A 19784-nucleotide genomic window follows, 5' to 3' on the forward strand; every position below is an offset into this window, starting at 1 on the left:
TCTATAGTATATATAAAAAATAAAAAATAACCAATAGCACAGGTAAGACATTCAAATTATAATTAGGAGAGAAAGGGCTGAAAAAAATGACAGTCGATCATTGAGGTCTGTGATTCACACCCACCACAGTGAAAGAAGACTATACTGTATGTTTGCATGAGTTTGAACAGGTCGTCTTGTTCCCAGAGAGAGAGAGCACCTTCCTCAACCTTGTTTGCACTGGGTGTTATTCTAATGTTAGCTGATGCACAGGACTCAGTGGAGCACACAGAGAAGAGTAGAGCAGGGGCCTGGCTAATTTGCTTGGCACTCAGTGAGGAAACAGTGATGGAATGTGAATGTCAGCAGCCTCTTTATTTACACACTATATAAAACCAACTGGTAATTAACATCGGGGTCCTCCCGCGCTCAAGTGTAATTGACTGTTTCAAAGGACCACCGCTTCATAATCCTGGCTGTGTATTAAAATGACCCTGTCCATATTGCCCCATATCCCACCCTCCGTTTAAGGATAGGGGTCAGCACCACTGGCTGAGACACTCAAACACATAAGACTTCTTTATGAGGGCATTAACATTTTGACGTATTCATAATGGGTAAGTGCAGTAAGATGGACCTCGGCTCAGAGAGACCTTGTGCTACTGTCGAAGGTGTGTGGATTTTAGCTGTGCAAGGAATTTTGTTGAGGAATACAACTTGAGTATTAAGCCTACTGAGGATCTGTAGGAGCAAAACGAGTCTATAGGGGTAACTGTCTGAAAAGCCATTCTATTTCCATTTTGTATTCTCCAGGGTTCTGTAGTGATACAAATTGGAAATTGCCATTATTTACACTTCTGCTGCATTTCAATTCGGCAAAAATATCCAATATTCTTTGGAGTACATTTGCCAGCATCTTCTGGCATCTATTTCAAAGTGATCATCCCAATCGCTAACTTACAGCATAGTAATTATCCATGGTTACAGTATAAGTGCTGTGGTGAAAGGCCAGTTTTCTTTTCTCTATTCACAACACCACTCTCTACACCTGCCCCGCAAGTTGAAATAAAATATCCACTTGTTAATCTTGACCGGTGAGGCCCGTGAGCAACATATGTTGTCAACTGTATCGCCCTAACGTGTCCATATGGTCTCTACTGCTTCCTAACAGGAGGGACATAAACTTAATGAGAAGCTCATTTGCATTTGTTAATTTGGGTTAATGTGTACTAATTGATTCTTGTTTAATAGTTGTGTATTCCAATTAGCCCAAGATATAGTTGCCCAGTGTGAGTGCACCTGCTGGAAACAAGTGGTGTTTCCTTCATTAAATTCCCCGAGGCACTGCCAGATTGGCTGTTGAGTAATTAAGAGTTAATTAGCTTGTAAACAATTAGGCAAAGCAATTTTCTTGCTACCTTTGTTTTTCTGTTTCAGTGTGTCGTATTGCAACGTAAGACTGCTGACTATCCTTTTAAACATACTTCTCAAGTCTATGACAATAGAGCTAAAACAAGCCAGGTACTGAAAATTTGGCTACTTTTAATATACAGAACTGTAGGTCAACAATAAACAGCATGGATCTATTAATAAATATGGTGAAATCCATAAATAAATCCATAAATAGATCCATAAATAAATACATACAAGAAACCACTTAAAATAATTTAACAATGCCTTCTTGCCTTAAGTTTTTTCAAATCTCAATAACAGAACATTTGATAGTTTGAACAAGTTTGATAGTGTGAACTTAATGTAATGATCAATAACTTAATGAAATCAACTCTAGTACTTCTTTACAACTGCATAGTTTCAATTTCATCCATTTTGCGTTTCTTTGGGAGTCTCAACCTCGCGGAGCACAGGAACGGCTCTATTTTAGCAATTTGGGCTCTGATGTTGGATTGCTGTGACTCCTCGTCGTCCTGTGAGCTGGGTGGGAAAGCCTCAGAAGCAGTCCCTCTGCTGAAGCTGGGGTGACATGGAGAGGAGATGGTCCTGGGGTAGTCCTGCCACAACCTGCTGCTGCCCATAGAGGAAGGGTTCGTGATGATAGGTAAAGCAGAGCTGACTGGGATGTGATCTCTGCTCTCCTGCAGAAATGAACACAATAGCCTACAGTTCATCACTGTGAAAATGTACAGTATATCCCTTTAGCAGGGGTCTTCAACCCACACCCAGGCAAACCGGCGACCCAGGGACCCCCTCATATGTTAGCAAAATAAGTAAATGGCAAGGAGAAGTAATCAACATTTTAAAATGAATCGATTTGGTAGATAGTTTTTCATTATTTTGACCTCCCCGCATAATAATTGGAAGAGGAAGTGTAAACTCTTACGTAGCATATTATCACGGCCTGATCTGTTTCACCTGTCTTGTGCTTGTCTCCACCCCCCACCAGGTATCTCCCATTTGTCCCCATTATCCCCTGTGTATTTATACCAGTGTTTTCTGTTTTTCTGTTGCCAGTTCGTCTTGTCCCGTCAACGCTTACCAGCATGTTTTCCCGTTTTCGAGCTTTTCTAGTTTCTGTTTTCTAGTCCTCCCAGTTCTGACCATTCTGCCTGCCCTGACCCTGAGCCTGCCTGCCGTTCTGTACCTGTTTAAAGCTGCCTTGGATTTCTGACCATTCTGCCTGCCCTGACCCTGAGCCTGCCTGCCGTAATAAACATCTGTGATTCAAACTGTCTGCATCTGGGTCTTATCCTCAGTCCTGATACATATTAGATAAAAAGGTAACTCCAAACACATTTTCGCTAATAGCAGCTGTTCAGCTGGTTAAACAAAAGTTCAGCTGGTTAAACAAAAAGGGCTCTATTCAATCAGTATTGCTGCACAATAGAAATGTAAAGGTACTTCCACGATACGGATTGAATAGAGCCCTAAGTCAAGCAAGCTTACCAGCAGTCAGCGGCACTTGCCGCGACTGGTACTCACGGGTGATTCTTCAAAGCCTATGTCAGATACTCCAGTGAGTGTAATTAGCTCCAATGAGTGTAATTGAGAAATAAATTGAGTTGAGAAATAAAGTTGACATCATTAGAGAGAAGATATGCTCCTGTTCAACCACAGTACCCCTGGTTGAACACCCCTGCCCTATAGCATTCCACTGCTGCTATCTTTCACCTTTGTGCCTTGCTGTTTATAATAAATACAATGTTATGAGCCATCTGGCCTTAAATAATAGATCCAATTTGTTGCAATTGTCCCCTTCCTGTATTGAGGGTCTTTCCCTCATACATTAGACATGCTTGGTTATTTCTCTCTCAATTTACAGCACCTGGCTCTGATAAACAGCAGACTGACACGATGCGATGACTGTGACGAGAGAGTGAGTGAGTGAGGAGAGGTAGCAAAGTATCATTAGGTAGCCTATTCCCACAGCCAATCCATTCTCTATCTAGCTATGTGAGTTTTATATGTTGAACATCCCACCCCTCAACAGAAGCATCTCTGTGACCCTCAACTCAGAGGCTTGGATACAAAAGACAAAAAAGGTTTACAGGAAACAATGATCTGCAATAGTTTGGACTGTTTTCTGTCACAGATATGCCTCAGGGTTCCCTATAAACATATAAGGAAGAGTTGACTCAACATTGTAGACAATCCCAAGCATGGTTGATCCCGTCTACCAATCTATCCCTTCAGAGTCGAGATAAGGTGTCAAAAATACGGCTCGCGGGCCAGGGGTCCAATCCGGGGGAGGGGTACAAACTCAATATACACTGAACAAAAATATAAACGCAACATGCAACAATTTCAAAGATTTTACTGAGTTAAAGTTCATATAAGGAAATCAGTCAATGGAAATAAATAAATTAGGCCCTAATCTATGGAATTCACATGACTGGCCAGGGGCGCAGCCATGGGTGGGCCTGGAAGGGCATAGGCCTATCCACTTGGGAGCCCACTGGGGAGCCAGGCCCAGCCAATCAGAATGAGTTTTTCCCCACCAAAGGGCTTTATTACAGACAGAAATACTCCTCAGCACCCCCTCCCCCCTCAGACGATTCAGCAAGTGAAGAAGCCAGATGTGGAGGTCTTGGGGTGGCTTGGTTACAAGTGGGCTGCGGTTGTGAGGCGGTTGGACGTACTGCCAAATTTTCTAAAACGACGTTGGTAGAGAAATGAACGTTCAATTCTCTGGCAACAGCTCTGGTGGACATTCCTGCAGCCAGCATGCCAATTGCACGCTCCCTCAAAACTTGAGACATCTGTGGCATTGTGTTGTGTGACAAAACTGCACATTTTAGAGTGGCCTTTTATTGTCCCCAGCACAAGGTGTACCTGTGTAATGATCATGCTGTTTAATCAGCTTCTTGATATGCCACACCTGTCAGGTGGATGGATTATCTTGGCAAAGGATAAATTCTCACTAACAGGGATGTAAACAAATTTGTGCACAACACTTTTGAGAAATAAGCTTTTTGTGCGTATGGAATATATCTGGGATCTTTTATTTCAGCTCATGAAACATGGGACGAACACTTTACATGCTGCGTTCATATTTTTGTCGAAACTGTGTAGAAATGATAATGGACCTATATTCATTCAGCTCACTAATAATCACTAGACAGTCAGGGAGCATCGACAATTCCCCAAACTATGGATAGAGGACTATTCTTTGCATTTTTGGACGGCAAGGAAATATAAAACAAAATCAGTGCGGCCCTCCGCCCTCGTTGAAGACCGAATGCGGGCTCCGGGGAAAAATGAGTTCGACACCCCTGCTCTACGTGATGAATACACTGAGACTATCAACCTCATTCCACCCTGCTGAAACGTTTTTGGAAATGGAAATCAACTTGAAGCACACTTTTTAACTTCATTGCTCTGCATAGCTGTGAGTTTAGCTCACTAGGGTTTTCCCTCCTGCTCCTTAGATACTGTATATCAACTCACTTTTTCTGCTGACATTTCATAAAACGTCTCTCTAATGGTGTTCCATTCCCCTTGATGATCTCTCTTGTGGGACGTCGGGAAGCTGGGAGGGTTCTGCGAGTCTGCAGACCTAGTCATCACTGAAGGATCTGAATTCCAAACAGGGAATGGAAGCCAATCTGATTAATTTTATTAAAATGCAGGTATGCCAATCTCAGGGAGGCAATCATGAAGCCCCAAAACAAGAAAGATTATTTGAAAATACCATAATTTATCTTTACACTAGAGTACTCTAAATGATTGCCTCACTCACCTCTGGCGTTTTGCTTGCCCTTTAGAAAGATGGGTATTGTGAATGGAGAAGGAGGCTCTTGGAATCCAGAGGACAGTTTGGTTTTCAGGTCAGACACTGGGGATATCTGGCATGTAGGGGTTGTAGGCCTGCTGTCGTGGGCACTTTGACTAATTGCGATGCTGTGCATGTTCCTGGAATGTATGTCCCTTTTCTCTGCAGTTAACTCAAATGATGATCGATATCTTTTGTTGCTTGCTAGAAACGAAAAGTCAATGGTTTCAGATATCTTCTCCTCAGCTTTCAGCAGGCCAGATTGTTTTGAATTATTGCTTTTGGGGGAGAGATCTGTCTCATCGCTTGGGGGTTTGGAGGTTGCTGGGTTGTTGTGCTTAACTTCAGTATCTTTGTCATTGGCATGTTGTGGTCTCAACTTCTCCTCCACTGTAGAGTTAGAGCAGTGGCCTTCATGAACCCTCTCAGACTGTGGTGAATCCATAGCCATTGGAGATGGTTGGAACTGTGATCGAACAGGCCCGTCAACGTCCACACTAACATCTGAAGAAGGTTGTTCAGGATCTCCATGGGTTCCAGCATCAGGGCTCACATCGAGAGCTCCACTCTCTGGTAAGGTTTCCTGACAGTTAGGATAGAGTGCATCCTCAGTCACTGGCACACAGTCTCTAGCTGGTTGTTCATGCTTGTCCTCAGGCTCCATGGTTCCAATATTACAGTCAGACTGAGCACAGTCCTGTGCAACAACACCATGGGGATTGATTTGCTGTGGCAGGTTCAGGGGCTGTGATGGAAGACAATATGTTCCGGTTGTCTCTTGTTCTGTCGGATTCTCAATGTGTGTGTTGCTGTGTTGTTGGGCTGAGGCTGGTAATAAGCTGCTATGTGACTCTGGAAGGATGTTGACCTCATTGACCTCTGGCGTGTGACATCTTATTACATGGACATCGACCTTCTGAAGGAGAAAGTTGTATGGATCTGACTGTGAGACTGCCAATGGGGTCACCGCTTGGACTGGGTCAATGTCCTGAAATGATGATGTGCTTTTCTGTCTGCCTCTGTGTTTATTAAATGTCTGGCTGGTTGTCATCTCTGGCATATACACACTCTGTTTTTGCTCTCCATCCCTTGTTCCTCCAGCCACTGGGTCACTGTTTAGCGCACCATAAACAGACCTGTTCTCAGAGCCAGATAGCCCACTCATAGAGTCACTTTTGTCGCTCAGATGGACATTGCTGGATGAGCAGACATTATTAATCAAACTGCAGACTGGATCATTGAAATCACTGGAGTTACGTTTGTTGTTTGAGTCAGCTGACTGACCTTCTCCTATTCCGCAAATACTCCGCACATGGACCATGTCTGTGACCGTGGTCGGACCGTCTGCAGATCCAGACTGGAGCGAGGTCAACTCCTTCAGATTTCCTGCTGGTGGCTGGAGCACCGAGCTAGGCTTGTCTTCACCCTGACAGCTCTTTCCACCTCCCTCTACATCTGTGGACCGATCTGGATTGGAACCATGGGTGGCCTGTACACTGTCGATAACCTTACAGTGGGCTATCTGTGGAGAGTCATCAATCACAGTCTCCGAACAACAGGAAGGACCGACTTCCCTGCTTTGGTCTGTGTAGGTAAATCACATAGCCAAACAACATCAATAATACATTTGCTAATAAAAAAATTACATTCATTGCACCTACATCAATGCCACAATTAAATCTGCAATTCATTTTAAAACAATGATAATTTATCATGCAATTGAAGTGGATCACATTACCTGACACATCTGTAACATCTAGATTCTCCTGTCTAGAGTCACTTTCCGCTGTTTGAGCCTCTTCATCCACTACAACTGTGTCCACTCTACAAACGTCCTTTGAGACATATTCATCCATAGCGGATTGATCTCTGTTTTCACCCATTGGATTCCCGTTGTCTTTAACATAGTCCTTCATCCCACTCTGTATAAGTGAATCATAACAGACAACATAGTGTTATTGAGTTATTCATGGTGTGAGGCTGAAATACTGCAATTAAACATAGGCCTTTCTGTTATTAATCAGCATTGTATATCAGCATGCATATCTCCTATTTTGATGTTGCTGTCCCACCTCTAGTCCCTGTATGTGTTCTGCTTGCAGTATAGCACGGGATGATAGTTCTGTGTGTTGCTCATGAAGGTGGTTATAAGCCTCCTTTACAGATCTCAGGTCTTGGTGCTCTGACTGGATCCTCTCTTGTAACATCAGTTTCTGTTTAAGCACATGCAATACAAAAATAATGTAACACTTTAATAGTGTGTTCAGATAGCTATGTGAAATAATAACACATACAGTGCATTCGGAAAGTATTCAGACTCCCTTGACTTTTTCCACATTTTGTTACGTTACAGCCTTATTTTATTTATTTATATAATCCTAATTAATCTACACACAATATCCCATAATGCCAAAGCGAAAACAGGTTTTTAGAAATGTTTGCAAATGTATTAAAAATAATTATTTACATAAGTATTCAGACCCTTTACTATGAGACTCAAAATTGAGCTCAGGTGCATCCTGTTTCCATTGATCATCCTTGATGTTTCTATAACTTGATTGGAGTCCACCTGTGGTAAATTCAATTGATTGGACATGATTTGGAAAGGCACACACCTGTCTATATAAGGTCACACAGTTGACAGTGCATGTCAGAGCAAAAACTAAGCTATGAGGTCGAAGGAATTGTCCGTATGGCTCCGAGACAGGATTGTGTCAAGGCACAGATCTAGGGAAGGGTACCAAAATATTTCTGCAGCATTGAAGGTCCCCAAGAACACAGTGGCCTCCATCATTCTTAAATGGAAGAAGTTTGGAACCACCAAGACTCTTCCTAGAGCTGGCCTCCCGACCAAACTGAGCAATCAGGGGAGAAGGGCCTTGTTCAGGTAGGTGACCAAAACTCTGTCACTCTGACAGAGCTCCAGAGTTCTTCTGTGGAGATTGGAGAACCTTCCAGAAAGACAACCATCTCTGCAGCACTCCACCAAGCAGTCCTTTATTGTAGAGTGGCCAGACGGAAGCCACTCCTCAGTAAAAAGGCACATGACTGCCCGCTTGGAGTTTGCCAAAAGGCAGCTAAAGGACTCTCAGACTATGAGAAACAAGATTCTCTGGTCTGATGAAACCAAGATTGAACTCTTTGGCCTGAATGCCAAGCGTTACGTCTGGAGGAAACCTGGCACCATCCCTACGGTGAAGCATGGTGGTGGCTGCATCATGCTGTGGGGATGTTTTTCAGCGGCAGGGACTGGGAGACGAGTCAGTATCGAGAGAAAGATGAACGGAGCAAAGTACTGAGAGATCCTTAATGAAAACCTGCTCCAGAGTGAACCTTCAGGCGAAGGTTCACCTTCCAACAGGACAACGACCCTAAGCACACAGCCAAGACAACACAGAAGTGGCTTCGGGACAAGTCTCTGAATGTCCTTGAGTTGCCCAGCCAGAGCCCGGACTTGAACCGGATCAAACATCTCTGGAGAGACCTGAAAATAGCTGTGCAGCGACGCTCCCCATCCAACCTGAGAGAGCTTGAGAGGATATGCAGAGAAGAATGGGAGAAACTCCCCAAATACAGGTGTACCAAGCTTGTAGCGTCATACCCAAGAAGACTCGAGGCTGTAATCGCTGCCAAAGGTGCTTCAACAAAGTACTGAGTAAAGGGTCTGAATACTTATGTAAATGTGTTATTCAGTTGTTGTTGTTTTTTATATACATTTGCAAACATTAAAAACCTGTTTTTGCTTTGTCATTATGGGGTATTGTGTGTAGATTGATGAGGGAAAAAAACTATTTAAATAATTTTAGAATAAGGCTGTAATGTAACAAAATGTGGAAAAAGTCAAGGGGTCTGAATACTTTCCGAATGCACTGTAAATATACCATGTCTAGTTTAGTTTTACATCACAAGAGAGCCTTTGTCCATTGAATAAATGTGTCCAGTACATCACAACAACATATTTTCAACCGTATTTGACAATATTCAATGATACCTCATTTTCCCAGATCATTCTACAGTTTTTGTACTCCTCCATCAGATGAGTGAATCTGTCTTCTTTTTCCTGGGTCTTCTCTTGGATCACTTCGTGTTCTCTTTTAAGGGCCTGCAATAAAATTAATCACCCGAGAGATTTTTAATGCAATAATACGTTTTTATGTGTTTATTTAACCTGGACAGAGGGTTTTAAACAGACAGAGAAGCTAATACAAATCAGTTGGGTTGTGTCATTTTAATAATGATTTTAATAAATGAATGAAGGTGAATTAAAACGTGGAAGAGGAGTGAGTAAAAGACAATAAGAGAGGTGTCTTTAAACACAGAATAAACACACTATCATTCAGTTGCACTTTGTGTGTACTATTGTGCAAAGTGTGATCTACAATACACTCCATCATCTTTAGGTGCTGTAAGCACCATCATTTATTTCTGTCCTTGTATAACTTCACTCCATAATCATTTAAATGGTGTAAGAAACCTTTGTTCTGTGACTAAGAGGAAGTGTTTTTATTCTACCGTTTTGTATTTAACCATGTACGATCTGTTCATTTAAATCAAACTTTTCAAATTGTTATATTTTCAGAAAATGTATCATACACCTTTTCTCTTTCAATTCCCTTATAAGTCATGGGTGTAATAAAACATGCTATAAGTTGTCATAGAGCAGAATAACATTTGTATTATGAATATATAAACAAACCCTTTTTTAAATCAAAAAATATAAAAGCACCCTTTACTTTAGCTTAGTTTGTTTGTTAGAAACTAGGAGAAACTAATAATTGCTAAAAGTCCTGACCTGGTACTCCTCTCGCTGTGCTTGAAGCTCCAGCTCCACTCGGCTCACAGCCTGAGTCTGTGTCAGCAGAAGCTGCTGGGTAAGCTGCAGGGAGTTCATCACCTCCTGAACACACACACATACACACACACACATACACACACACACACACACACACACACAAAGGGGGTGGGGTCTGTGTTAATGACATACAGCACAACCGCTTGCCTGACATGCATGGATATCCCCCTCTCGCAACCCCCACAAGCCAACCCCCTTTATTTTACACTGACACACTTTCCCCAAATTCATCAAATGTAACCTTTTAACATTTTCAACCCATCGAGCAACCCACATTATTATGGGGTAATTGGGGGGAAAGGGGTTGGATATGTAATACACTATGCTATGTGTGGGGGGAAATTGATACTGACCTTTTTTCCATTTCTTTCAGTTGTATGCTCATCTCTGAGTTTTTTATTCATTTCTGTTTCCTGAAAAATAATGTAACTATTAACATTTAATTCAAGTAAATTAAGATAACAATGAATGCCCTGCTATATATCCAGAAAAATAACTTTTACCACATGCAGTCTGTGTTGAAGTTGTTGTATGTTTTGCTCTTTGACGGTGAGGTTGCAGTTCTCTTCAGAGCTACCCACGGATGGCACTTTGGCCTTAATAAGCTTGTTATTAAGTTCCTCCACATCCTTGACGAAGAAAGTAACATATGAGTGCCTTAACTTACAAAGTGGGATACTCACATGGTTATCAACCCCAAAACTCAGATCCACATCCATAAGATGGAACAGTAAGAAAACTGTCATTGTAAAATATGTGTAACCTTCAGTCTCTGCCACTTAACAGATCACTATTCCATTTAGCACTGTGCATGCTGTACATTTCTATTACAGAGATACCGCACAGCAATTATATATGGTCTTCTTTGATCTCCTTGGCAGGGAAATATTTGAGTTACACCTCCAGGTACTGCCTGCTCTCCCCAATCTTACCCTCTACACAGCAATCTGTATTCTCTGATGATGTAACACACATTTTAAAATTCATATTTAAATCATGTCTCACCTGTTTTAAGGAGATGATTGTAGACTCTTGTTTTCTATTCACAGAAGTTAGTTTCTTATTGAGTCTCATGGCATCTTCAACTGTAAAAGGGATCAAGAGTTCACAAATGGAAGCTTTCTGAACTAAAATAATTAATTAACTAAATAATGTAATTGTTGACCAAATGAAATATTTCTGGGATTTATGTGTAGCTACTTTCTTTACTGCACATGGAAAAGTGTAACAATTTCCAGACTAACTCCACAAGGCAGACAAATTAATCCTATCTCCTTTAAATTAACAGCAACTGCTGGCCCCACCGTAACTGTATCACCACTTTACATAAATAGTGATACTATGGATTAGTGGCAAAAGATTAACATATTTTTAAAAACAAGGCGATATAAGTACAACAGAGTTACTGGTTAAATGTCAGACAAGAATGGCTATGGCTACCTGATAATGTATGGCCTGCCACTGTTATCAGACATCACAATAACAAAACACGCTGAGGTTTCTCAGATTAAAAAAAGGCCACCACCGTACTGGTGAATATCTGTTAGTCTTGGGGAAAGTCTTGATTTTAAAACATATGGTAACTAACACTTTACATTAAAGATACACTATGCAGAAATCGCTCTGCCATTTCCTGGTTGCTAAAATTCTAATAGTTCGCCTAATTTATGTGACAAAACAAGCAAGAATAGTGTAGAGAATCATTGTACCATCTAAACCGCTGTGAAGTATCTTTTCCATAAACCAAAATATTGTGTTTTCAGCTGTTGGAAGCTGGTGTACAAAACCGAAAGTAAAAGAAGCAAAAATTAAACCTAAAAACGGGATGCATAGAAATTGCGCACATAGAACAGATCTACCGCTTCTTAGACTTGCTTTCATTCCGAATGACAGATCTATAACTCCCATTTCTATGGGAATTTTGTCAGGTCGCCCAAAAAGTTACATATTGCACCTTTAAGTTGCTTTGCAATGGTATGAGAGCAACTTAAGTGTTACATAAAATACACTGTCTAAATGTGTTAGTGGGCATGGCTGTGGCGGGCATACCGTTTTGCTCCAGCTTCTCGTGGGCCTGCTTGACCATGGCACACTGTCTGGAGAGAGCCCCAAACCTCTTCTCCACCTCCCCCAGTTGGTTCAGGTGGCTGTCTTTGGTCTGGGTCTGCAGCTGCAGCTTTTGCTCCTGTAATAAGCAGTACTAGGTTCTCTCAGTAGAATGGTCAGGATTGGTATGATTTTCCTCAGTCAGCTACCACAAAGGAGGAGGACACTGGGAAAGAGTTTGCTGTCACTTTGGGCTGAGAGGACCTTTGTTTAACATCTTGGCCGCCAGCTCCCCTCCTAGAGATAAGGAGTCAACTTGACACATGCCTGAGAGCCTTTTATTGTTCATCGCTGTCATTATTGTTTGATTGTCTGTATCAAGACACATTTTTTCCTAGCCACTGGAAGGTTAAACAGAGCGAGGCTCAGTTATAAAATATTTTAATAGTGATATTTTCTCGGCTGCACTGGCGGTTCAAGTGTCACACACTCCCTATCCGTTACTCCTGATGAACCATTCCCTCTCCTCATCCTCCTCTTTCATTCCGCCCACTCCCACTCTCCCCCGTCAACAATTTATATAATTGGAATCCTTACCAGCTCGCTTAATTTCTTCTCCAAACTGTACTTGAACAACTGTAAAACAGTAGTAAAAAGACGGTTATGTTTTTCATCAAGATTTCATGACAACTACAGTGCAGACTTTCAGGGAAATGTTATAGAATAACCAAAGCCTCACACATGTGCAAATAACATTCAATAGAAACACAAACTCTTAAGAATTTAACTCACAATACAAACACATGGAATTAAAATGGTTTAAGATAGGACATAAAATAAAGTCAACACAATTGTGCCATAATATTACCAAGAAGTCCATTATAATACTACAAAATAAAATATCAAAAAGAGCCGTTATTGCCCAATCGCAGGGTTAGGTTGTAAATGCAGTGGACCATGGCGACTGCCGTATATCACCTTAGCTGTCTCACCCCAGTGTCTATTCCACACACACCCCAACTCAGAAGGTCAACGGCGGGATAGCGCTTCACCCATAGCCTCCAAATGGGACGAACAGGGGGGAATGGAGAGGTGTCCCGCTCCCTCTGGGTGTGTGTGTTTTCTAGAAACGTTACCTGCAACAATTTCAGTTCCTCCTTCAGACTGTTGATCTCCTTGTCCTTTAACTCGGCTGTCAGCTGGTGCTTTCCCTTCAAAGGAACATTGCCACAGAATAGAATTGTTTAGTTTATTAGAATAAATAGAATAGATTGTATTTGTTAAGTCTAAACTAAACTCAGTAATGTAATTTCTGCATCACTGAATTACTGCATTCCAACAAAACAATATGAAACAATGACCTTTAGTGTCACAGTATGTTGAGAAAAACGTCAGATAAAAAGACTATCAATAAAAGAAGATAATTAAAGTGTATCATACCTTTTCACCTTCAACCCCTCTGATTTTGGACTGAAACTTAATTAAGGGGATAAAATTTTAACAGATTGCAAAACTATTATGATCATGATATCAGAAACAAATGTCACCAAACTATAAAGTAAAGTTGGACATAATTTCAACAAAAAATTAAAGCTGGTTACATTGTTTTTCCTTCACCAGACATCCACATACATCAATGGCGAAGGTGCATAAAGACGGCGGTCCACATGTACTTACCACAAATGCTTAATTTGCTAAGTTTGCCATATTGTACATTGCTCTCCGTTACTTTTTTTGTATCGTCATTAGCACAGTATACATGATCCCAATACTAGCTCCAAGACAGCGGCAATTTGAAAAAACTAAAAAGTAAATTGTGCTGATTTACTGGCACATTGAACCATGTGGCGCGCCGTAGTTTAAAAACGATGTGGGCAGTGCTAAAACAATTCTGAATTTATGCACATTCGCCATCGTAAAGGTTGATCGTATGTGCCTTTCCTACTTTCCCTTACACAGTAGGAAATGAGCACTGCAGCAACATATTATATGATTTTGCTACGCCCAATCGGAAAAATGGAGACTGAGAAAATCACCTGTTTTTTAACATTGGCAAGAGACTCCATATGTTGATTTGCCATGTTGTCAATTTGATGTTGAAGGGATTCCTACAAAAAATAAGGAATTACATTAACTCAGAAAATAATTCCAGAGGTGAACTGATAAATAATTTAATAATTGTTATTCTCTCGTCATTTGTGAGATATTCTTAATTAGCTAGCTTACGCAAGCACACTGACAATAATGAGTAAAGCATTAGTCAAATATTTGCAGCTGTCTCATTCAACTAGCCTAACTAGGCAACAACTTGTCTAACTAGGCACATACCGTACCTTCTGCCATTCTAATTCCTGCTTCTCCAATACAAGTTTACTAATCTGCTCTTCATACCGAGTTTCAGCCTCCTGAAGCAAAAAGACAATACAAATATTAGAAATACATAGTAAATCTCACAGATTTCAAAGTAGTAGTACAGTATTCTTAGCATTGAAGTAATATAATGAAAAATACCAATATATTTTTCTTAAAGATGGAGTTTTATACGGTCCACAGAATACATTCAAAGAGGGAGGCTCAACTATGAATTGAGTTTCAGTAGTTCTTTGGGGAAGTAGCGGTACATTAGAGTGGTGATATTTAGTGCAAAGCCATCCTCATCCTCCCTCGGCCCTGGAAGGCAGGTAAAAGTCAATTGCTTTCCTAGATCTAGGGACTTTTTAATATGCGTGTGGGAGTTGGCTCATGGAGTTTATTTATAAGTTCCCATTAAACTATGCTACCAGCATGGCATACTCGAAAAGTGCACACAAGATAAAGCTGTTAGTTTGCAGAGGAATAATGATTTGATGGGGGGCAAGCCCAGTAAATAGGCTATTAAACTTGGTTATCTAAGTAAATCAAAAGAAGCGACATAGATCAAATAAGGCCTGAGCCACAACACACTGTAAATATCAGGCCTATCCCATATGCAATCTGAATACAGTATGTGAATCACCCTATTATGTGAAAATTCACAACACAGTATTCTAAAATCAGATAAATGCCTGCCATTGGTTTTCATTTAATCTCTTCATAGTCAGGGCATAAAAACACCTGGATTAAGCCTGGAGTGGGAATGCAGGCAGATCACTGAGATGCCCAAACTTTAACTTCATGCCCCTAAACATCCATATTATAATTTTAAATAGGTGTAGTTAAAAGTATTTGCCACTATTCCATCTTCACAATGTATATGAAAACAAATGTGATGGAATTTGGCCGGCGCAAGATAGTCTGACATGACATCCTATGCTTTTAACATCACACCAATAAACCAAAGAACTACAAAGTGTTACTTTAACGGCATGCCTGAGGATCATATTGATTAAATGTTTTTGTCCCAGAAACATGGTAATAACAATAAAATGTGAGAGCCAATAGTTTATTTTCCTCTTATAACCTTTAAACATGTCCAGTGTCAGGTTTAAAGTGCTTGCTCCGGGGTACCCTTTTTATAAGCAAATACATTAATTCACCAGGTCTTTGCTTGCATGACCCCGTTCAGATGTGCAACTACAGCTGGCTTGTGTCCAGATGGCCAAAAAGGGCTGTGAGCTTCCTCTGAAAACTCATAATATACCTCCTACGAAATTACACTCCCCAGTTCCTCATGACTTGACCAAATAGAGCCGTAAGTGTCTGAGCTCTTCCTGGTAAACAATGGGATGAAGAGGAAGTTGTTATTGTGGAGACATTCCTGAAAATAAGGATTTTGTTTTATGTTATAATTCCTGTAACAATTTCAGAGAATGTAGAAAGTTATTATCTATCTTTATGTTACCATAACATCAAGAGATATTTGAAGGATCTTTATAAATCACAGTACCCTGTGAATATGTAGTTCTTCCACTGCTTCATGAAGACTTGTTTTAAACTCCAAAACCTGTAAGGAAATTATGCCACTGTCTGTCTCGTGAAGGGTATATGATAACGACAGCTCCTTTTCAAAGTCGTGTCCTCCAGTCTAAAGAGAACAACAATAGTTATATTGTAAGTTATGCAAACAAGCATAGACATACGCATTCTATCATAATGTATGTATTTCTACAGCAACCCTAGCTTACCGTGGTGGGGCGTTTCCCTGACTCTGCACTGACATCCATCAAGATGTTCAAGTCAGGAGAAGGTTTTGTTGGGACTCTTTAACGATCTGATAACTAATGTAAAAATAAAAAATAAATATTGAATGGTGTGTGTACAACAAAGTATATTTGGTATAGGCTTACAGCATTAAAACATTCTTTATACTTTTCAGTCACTAAGTAAACAGCATTGCATGGAGATACAGTGTAGTGATTTGGTAGTAGTTCCACTGTATTGAGAATAACATCTTCAACTCATCAAGGTGGAAATGAAGCTGTCCTGAGAGTCTAATAGGGGTCAGAGCCATAACACTGAATGGACAAATTGCCTGTCATTCAGCTTTTAAATGATAGAAGTTATTTAATATGACCTGTGTAGATGGCCCCCTGTCCTCATCATGACTGACTTTTTAAGTAGGTCTCCACTGCCGACGATCCTTTAATAGAAGAAAAGATTTTCTTCATTTAACCTGCACCGTACTCAATCATGTGCAGGGATGAAATGATCCCGTTAGAATTTGCTACTATCATAAATGACATTGTGACCTGGGGGGCCAATGTCTTTATTTGCCTCTCCACTGATTCACTTGAACAGATATTAAACAATTCTATAAACCATGAATAGCTAAATTAAAAGGACACCATCCATATAACGGGATAATTCCCATCTGCAACATGAAGTCTGTATGACCTTTTGTGAGTTATATGACTATTGTCCTGTAATGCACTGAGAAAAAACACTGCCATAATCAAAGCCCTGAGGTGAGGATAATACGTATTTAATCACAATGTCATCTATCGTGATGGCTGGTCTGACTTAAATTCTTAAAGCACAGCTACAGCAAAGTATTTAGGGTTCATATACTACAATTACATAATTACCATGAGGTGGTTACTGAACTCAATAATATTGTTAGAGATTATAAACTGGGTGGTTCGAGCCCTGAATGCTGATTGGCTGATAGCCGTGGTATATCAGACCGTATACAACGGGTATGACAAAACATTACTTTTTACTGCTCTAATTATGTTGGTAACCAGTTTATAATAGCAATAAGGCACCTCGGGGGTTTGTGGTATATGGCCAATATACCACGGCTAAGGGCTGTATCCAGGTACTCCGCGTTGCGTAGTGCATAAGAACAGCCCATAGCTGTGGTATATTGGCCATATACCACACCCCCTCGGGCCTTATTGCTTAATTAGCCTATGTGAAGAAGCATTATAAATTCATACCACACAAAATACTGTGCAAATAAAATAACGGATGCCTATTACTTTCATTATTATGATTAATTTATGGGGTGATTTTAAATGCTTTAGATGACCAGGAACTACATGACAAGAACATGCAGGATATGACGACTAAGGTACCTCACATATGACTCCATGTTGAAATAAAGGCTAAATATAATAAATAAAACATTCGAGTTAGACAATACAGTAAACCCTTGGTGGGTGGCGGCCTTTTACCTTATCATATATTTTTTCTATCAATATACTGATATCTAACATGTTAAAAAATTGTGCCAGTCTGTTTCTGCATAGTTTTATCATCCTTTCCGGGTATAATCCTTAATGTGTTTACAGCATGTGTACCCTAATAATCCTATGCATTCACCAGTAATTGTTACTAGCACTAGGAGGTGTGAGATGACTAGAAGTACCCACTTAGAGAAGATTGATGGCGCAACTGAATAATTTTTCGAAATATCATAACACACACTGTAACTTTGGTCATTGTAACTTTGTAACATTTAAATATCAAAAGCTTGTGGTTTTAGAAACGATTCTACATTATTGTATGTCAACATCACAAGGTTGCTTCACTTCAACATTACCTTATTTGAACCTGAGTACTAACCAGGTATGACATTGGTTTTCTGTGTTCCAAATATGATTCCGGACTTTAAATAATCTAATATAGCTAAGTCTTATGAAAAATTTTGCGAAATTACTCTCAACACTTACTCTATAACGGAACAGTGTTATATCTAGAAAATCTAATTAATTAATTTAATTGTGTCCTGTACATCTCTCTGAATGTCTCAATGCCTATCTCTTTGAATAAAAACGTTCAGCATCATCTGGTCTCCGGGTGATCAATCTAGTTTAATATTTGTTCGATTTCTCCCTGCTTTTTCAGGGACCCCCTAAAAGCTATCTCAGGCCCCTGAGGTCCTAGGCCCTATAAGGTGAGAACCACGATGTAGCTGCCAGCCTATACGTTTTGTCTTGGAAACAGTTGACTCTAGGAACCAAATGGAACGAAACGGGCAGGGGCCTACCTGAATATGTCCAATAGAAAGTCGTTTTCGTTGAAAGACATTTGACGTTTGGAGTAAACGTTTTCCGTTGCAACACATACAAAACGTTTTGCAGCGAAATTCGACTAATGAATACACCCCTGGTCAGTGGTCAACTCAACTCTGGGCTACCGGTAAATCGCTTTCCCCAACCGTGTCTTCAAGTCCTAAGGGCCTAGAAACCAGAACAATTCACTGGCATAGACTTACCGCTAGATCCCCTCTGCCACTACCAGCGAGCTAACGTTAGTTGGCTAACTAGCATGGTGACTTACCATTTTCAGCTGATTTCCGTTGTAGATGTGAAGAAACAGTCACACTTTTTAGAATACACAATACGTTATTTAAAATAGATATTCTAGCAAGGTTTAGAGTATATCTAATGACAGTGTTGTTTGTTGAGCTATATTTATGAAAAACCATGGCAAGTAACAAAGGTAATGTGTAGGCCTAGCTATCTAGCTAAGTTAGTCAGTTATCTATGTTGGGTAAATTCATAGCAAAGCTCGCGCACAGCCAGGGGAAAAGCGGGTGCACCGAACACACTTTCAGCTCGCGAGGAAAAACTGGACTGAATTTGGCGCTGTTCTGCCACCTGCACAACAGCACATCGTGGTCCTCTGTAGCTCAATTGACGTATGGTAGCTGCAGCCCAATATGGCGACCGGTGGGTGACTGTGCGTTCCATATACACTGTGTGGCTAGACCTGTACACATTATTCTACCTTTGTAAAGGGAAGGGAACACTGCTGCTTCCTCGCTCTCCAACCAAGGTGCATGCAGCAGACTGAAGTGAAGAAGAAATTCAGCAACTCTTGGAGGACAGTGGACGTTTATAAAAGTGCTTATTAAACGTAAACCCAACGCATTTCAGCCGATGGCCTTCGTTTCTCTATGAGAAAAAAGAATGATGCGTTTATACATTTCAAGTGGTAGAGCATGGCGCTTGTAACGCCAGGGTAGTGGGTTCGATCCCCGGGACCACCCATACGTAAAAATGTATGCACACATGACTGTAAATCGCTTTGGATAAAAGCGTCTGCTAAATGGCATATTATTAAGTGGTCCTCATATGGGCTCAGGGACCAATCACAATGGGAATACAGAAACCTGACCAATTGCTTTTAAACTCTGACTGACCAACAGATTGTGATTACAAGTAATTTTACCTAAGTGGCACGATCTGGCTGCCATCTAGTGTTCAAACTGTGTAATTGTTCCGAAGTGTCCTTGACGCTGTATTAGCGTAGTCC

The 19784-nt window shown here is 40.6% G+C and overlaps 1 protein-coding gene across 5 annotated transcripts; it reads right to left on the bottom strand.

The window, feature by feature from the left end:
* Positions 1 to 1504: 1504 nt before the first annotated feature.
* LOC121532139 lies at positions 1505 to 19123 on the bottom strand. 5 transcript variants are annotated; one of them, XM_041837856.2, is made up of 20 exons: positions 18807 to 19123; positions 16597 to 16662; positions 16208 to 16300; positions 15970 to 16107; positions 14438 to 14509; positions 14141 to 14212; positions 13545 to 13580; positions 13241 to 13315; positions 12702 to 12740; positions 12108 to 12258; positions 11064 to 11143; positions 10562 to 10687; positions 10412 to 10471; positions 9999 to 10103; positions 9198 to 9308; positions 7279 to 7419; positions 6945 to 7128; positions 5174 to 6790; positions 4882 to 5009; positions 1505 to 2072 (listed from the first exon to the last, which is right to left on the bottom strand). In XM_041837856.2, exons 3-20 carry the CDS (start codon positions 16244 to 16246, stop codon positions 1776 to 1778), a joined length of 3471 nt encoding a protein of 1156 aa, XP_041693790.1. In that variant the 5' UTR covers positions 16247 to 16300; positions 16597 to 16662; positions 18807 to 19123; the 3' UTR covers positions 1505 to 1775. The 5 variants fall into 5 exon arrangements, with proteins under 5 accessions (XP_041693790.1, XP_041693792.1, XP_041693791.1 ...); XM_041837858.2 differs by having other exon boundaries at positions 12108 to 12243; positions 18807 to 19122; XM_041837857.2 differs by lacking the exon at positions 16597 to 16662.
* Positions 19124 to 19784: the final 661 nt, after the last annotated feature.

The sequence above is a fragment of the Coregonus clupeaformis genome, chromosome 6, assembly GCF_020615455.1.
Source record: "Coregonus clupeaformis isolate EN_2021a chromosome 6, ASM2061545v1, whole genome shotgun sequence".
Classification (NCBI taxonomy): Eukaryota; Metazoa; Chordata; class Actinopteri; order Salmoniformes; family Salmonidae; genus Coregonus; species Coregonus clupeaformis.

Excerpts from the sequence above, each read along its gene's own strand:
- LOC121532139 (XM_041837857.2), bottom strand. The coding sequence starts at position 16,246 with ATGGATGTCAGTGCAGAGTCAGGGAAACGCCCCACCACG. Across the intron at positions 14,213-14,437 it reads AGGAATTAGAATGGCAGAAG|GAATCCCTTCAACATCAAAT; the intron begins GTACGGTATGTG and ends TATTTTTTGTAG. Across the intron at positions 7,420-9,197 it reads GAATGATCTGGGAAAATGAG|AAACTGATGTTACAAGAGAG; the intron begins GTATCATTGAAT and ends GTGCTTAAACAG.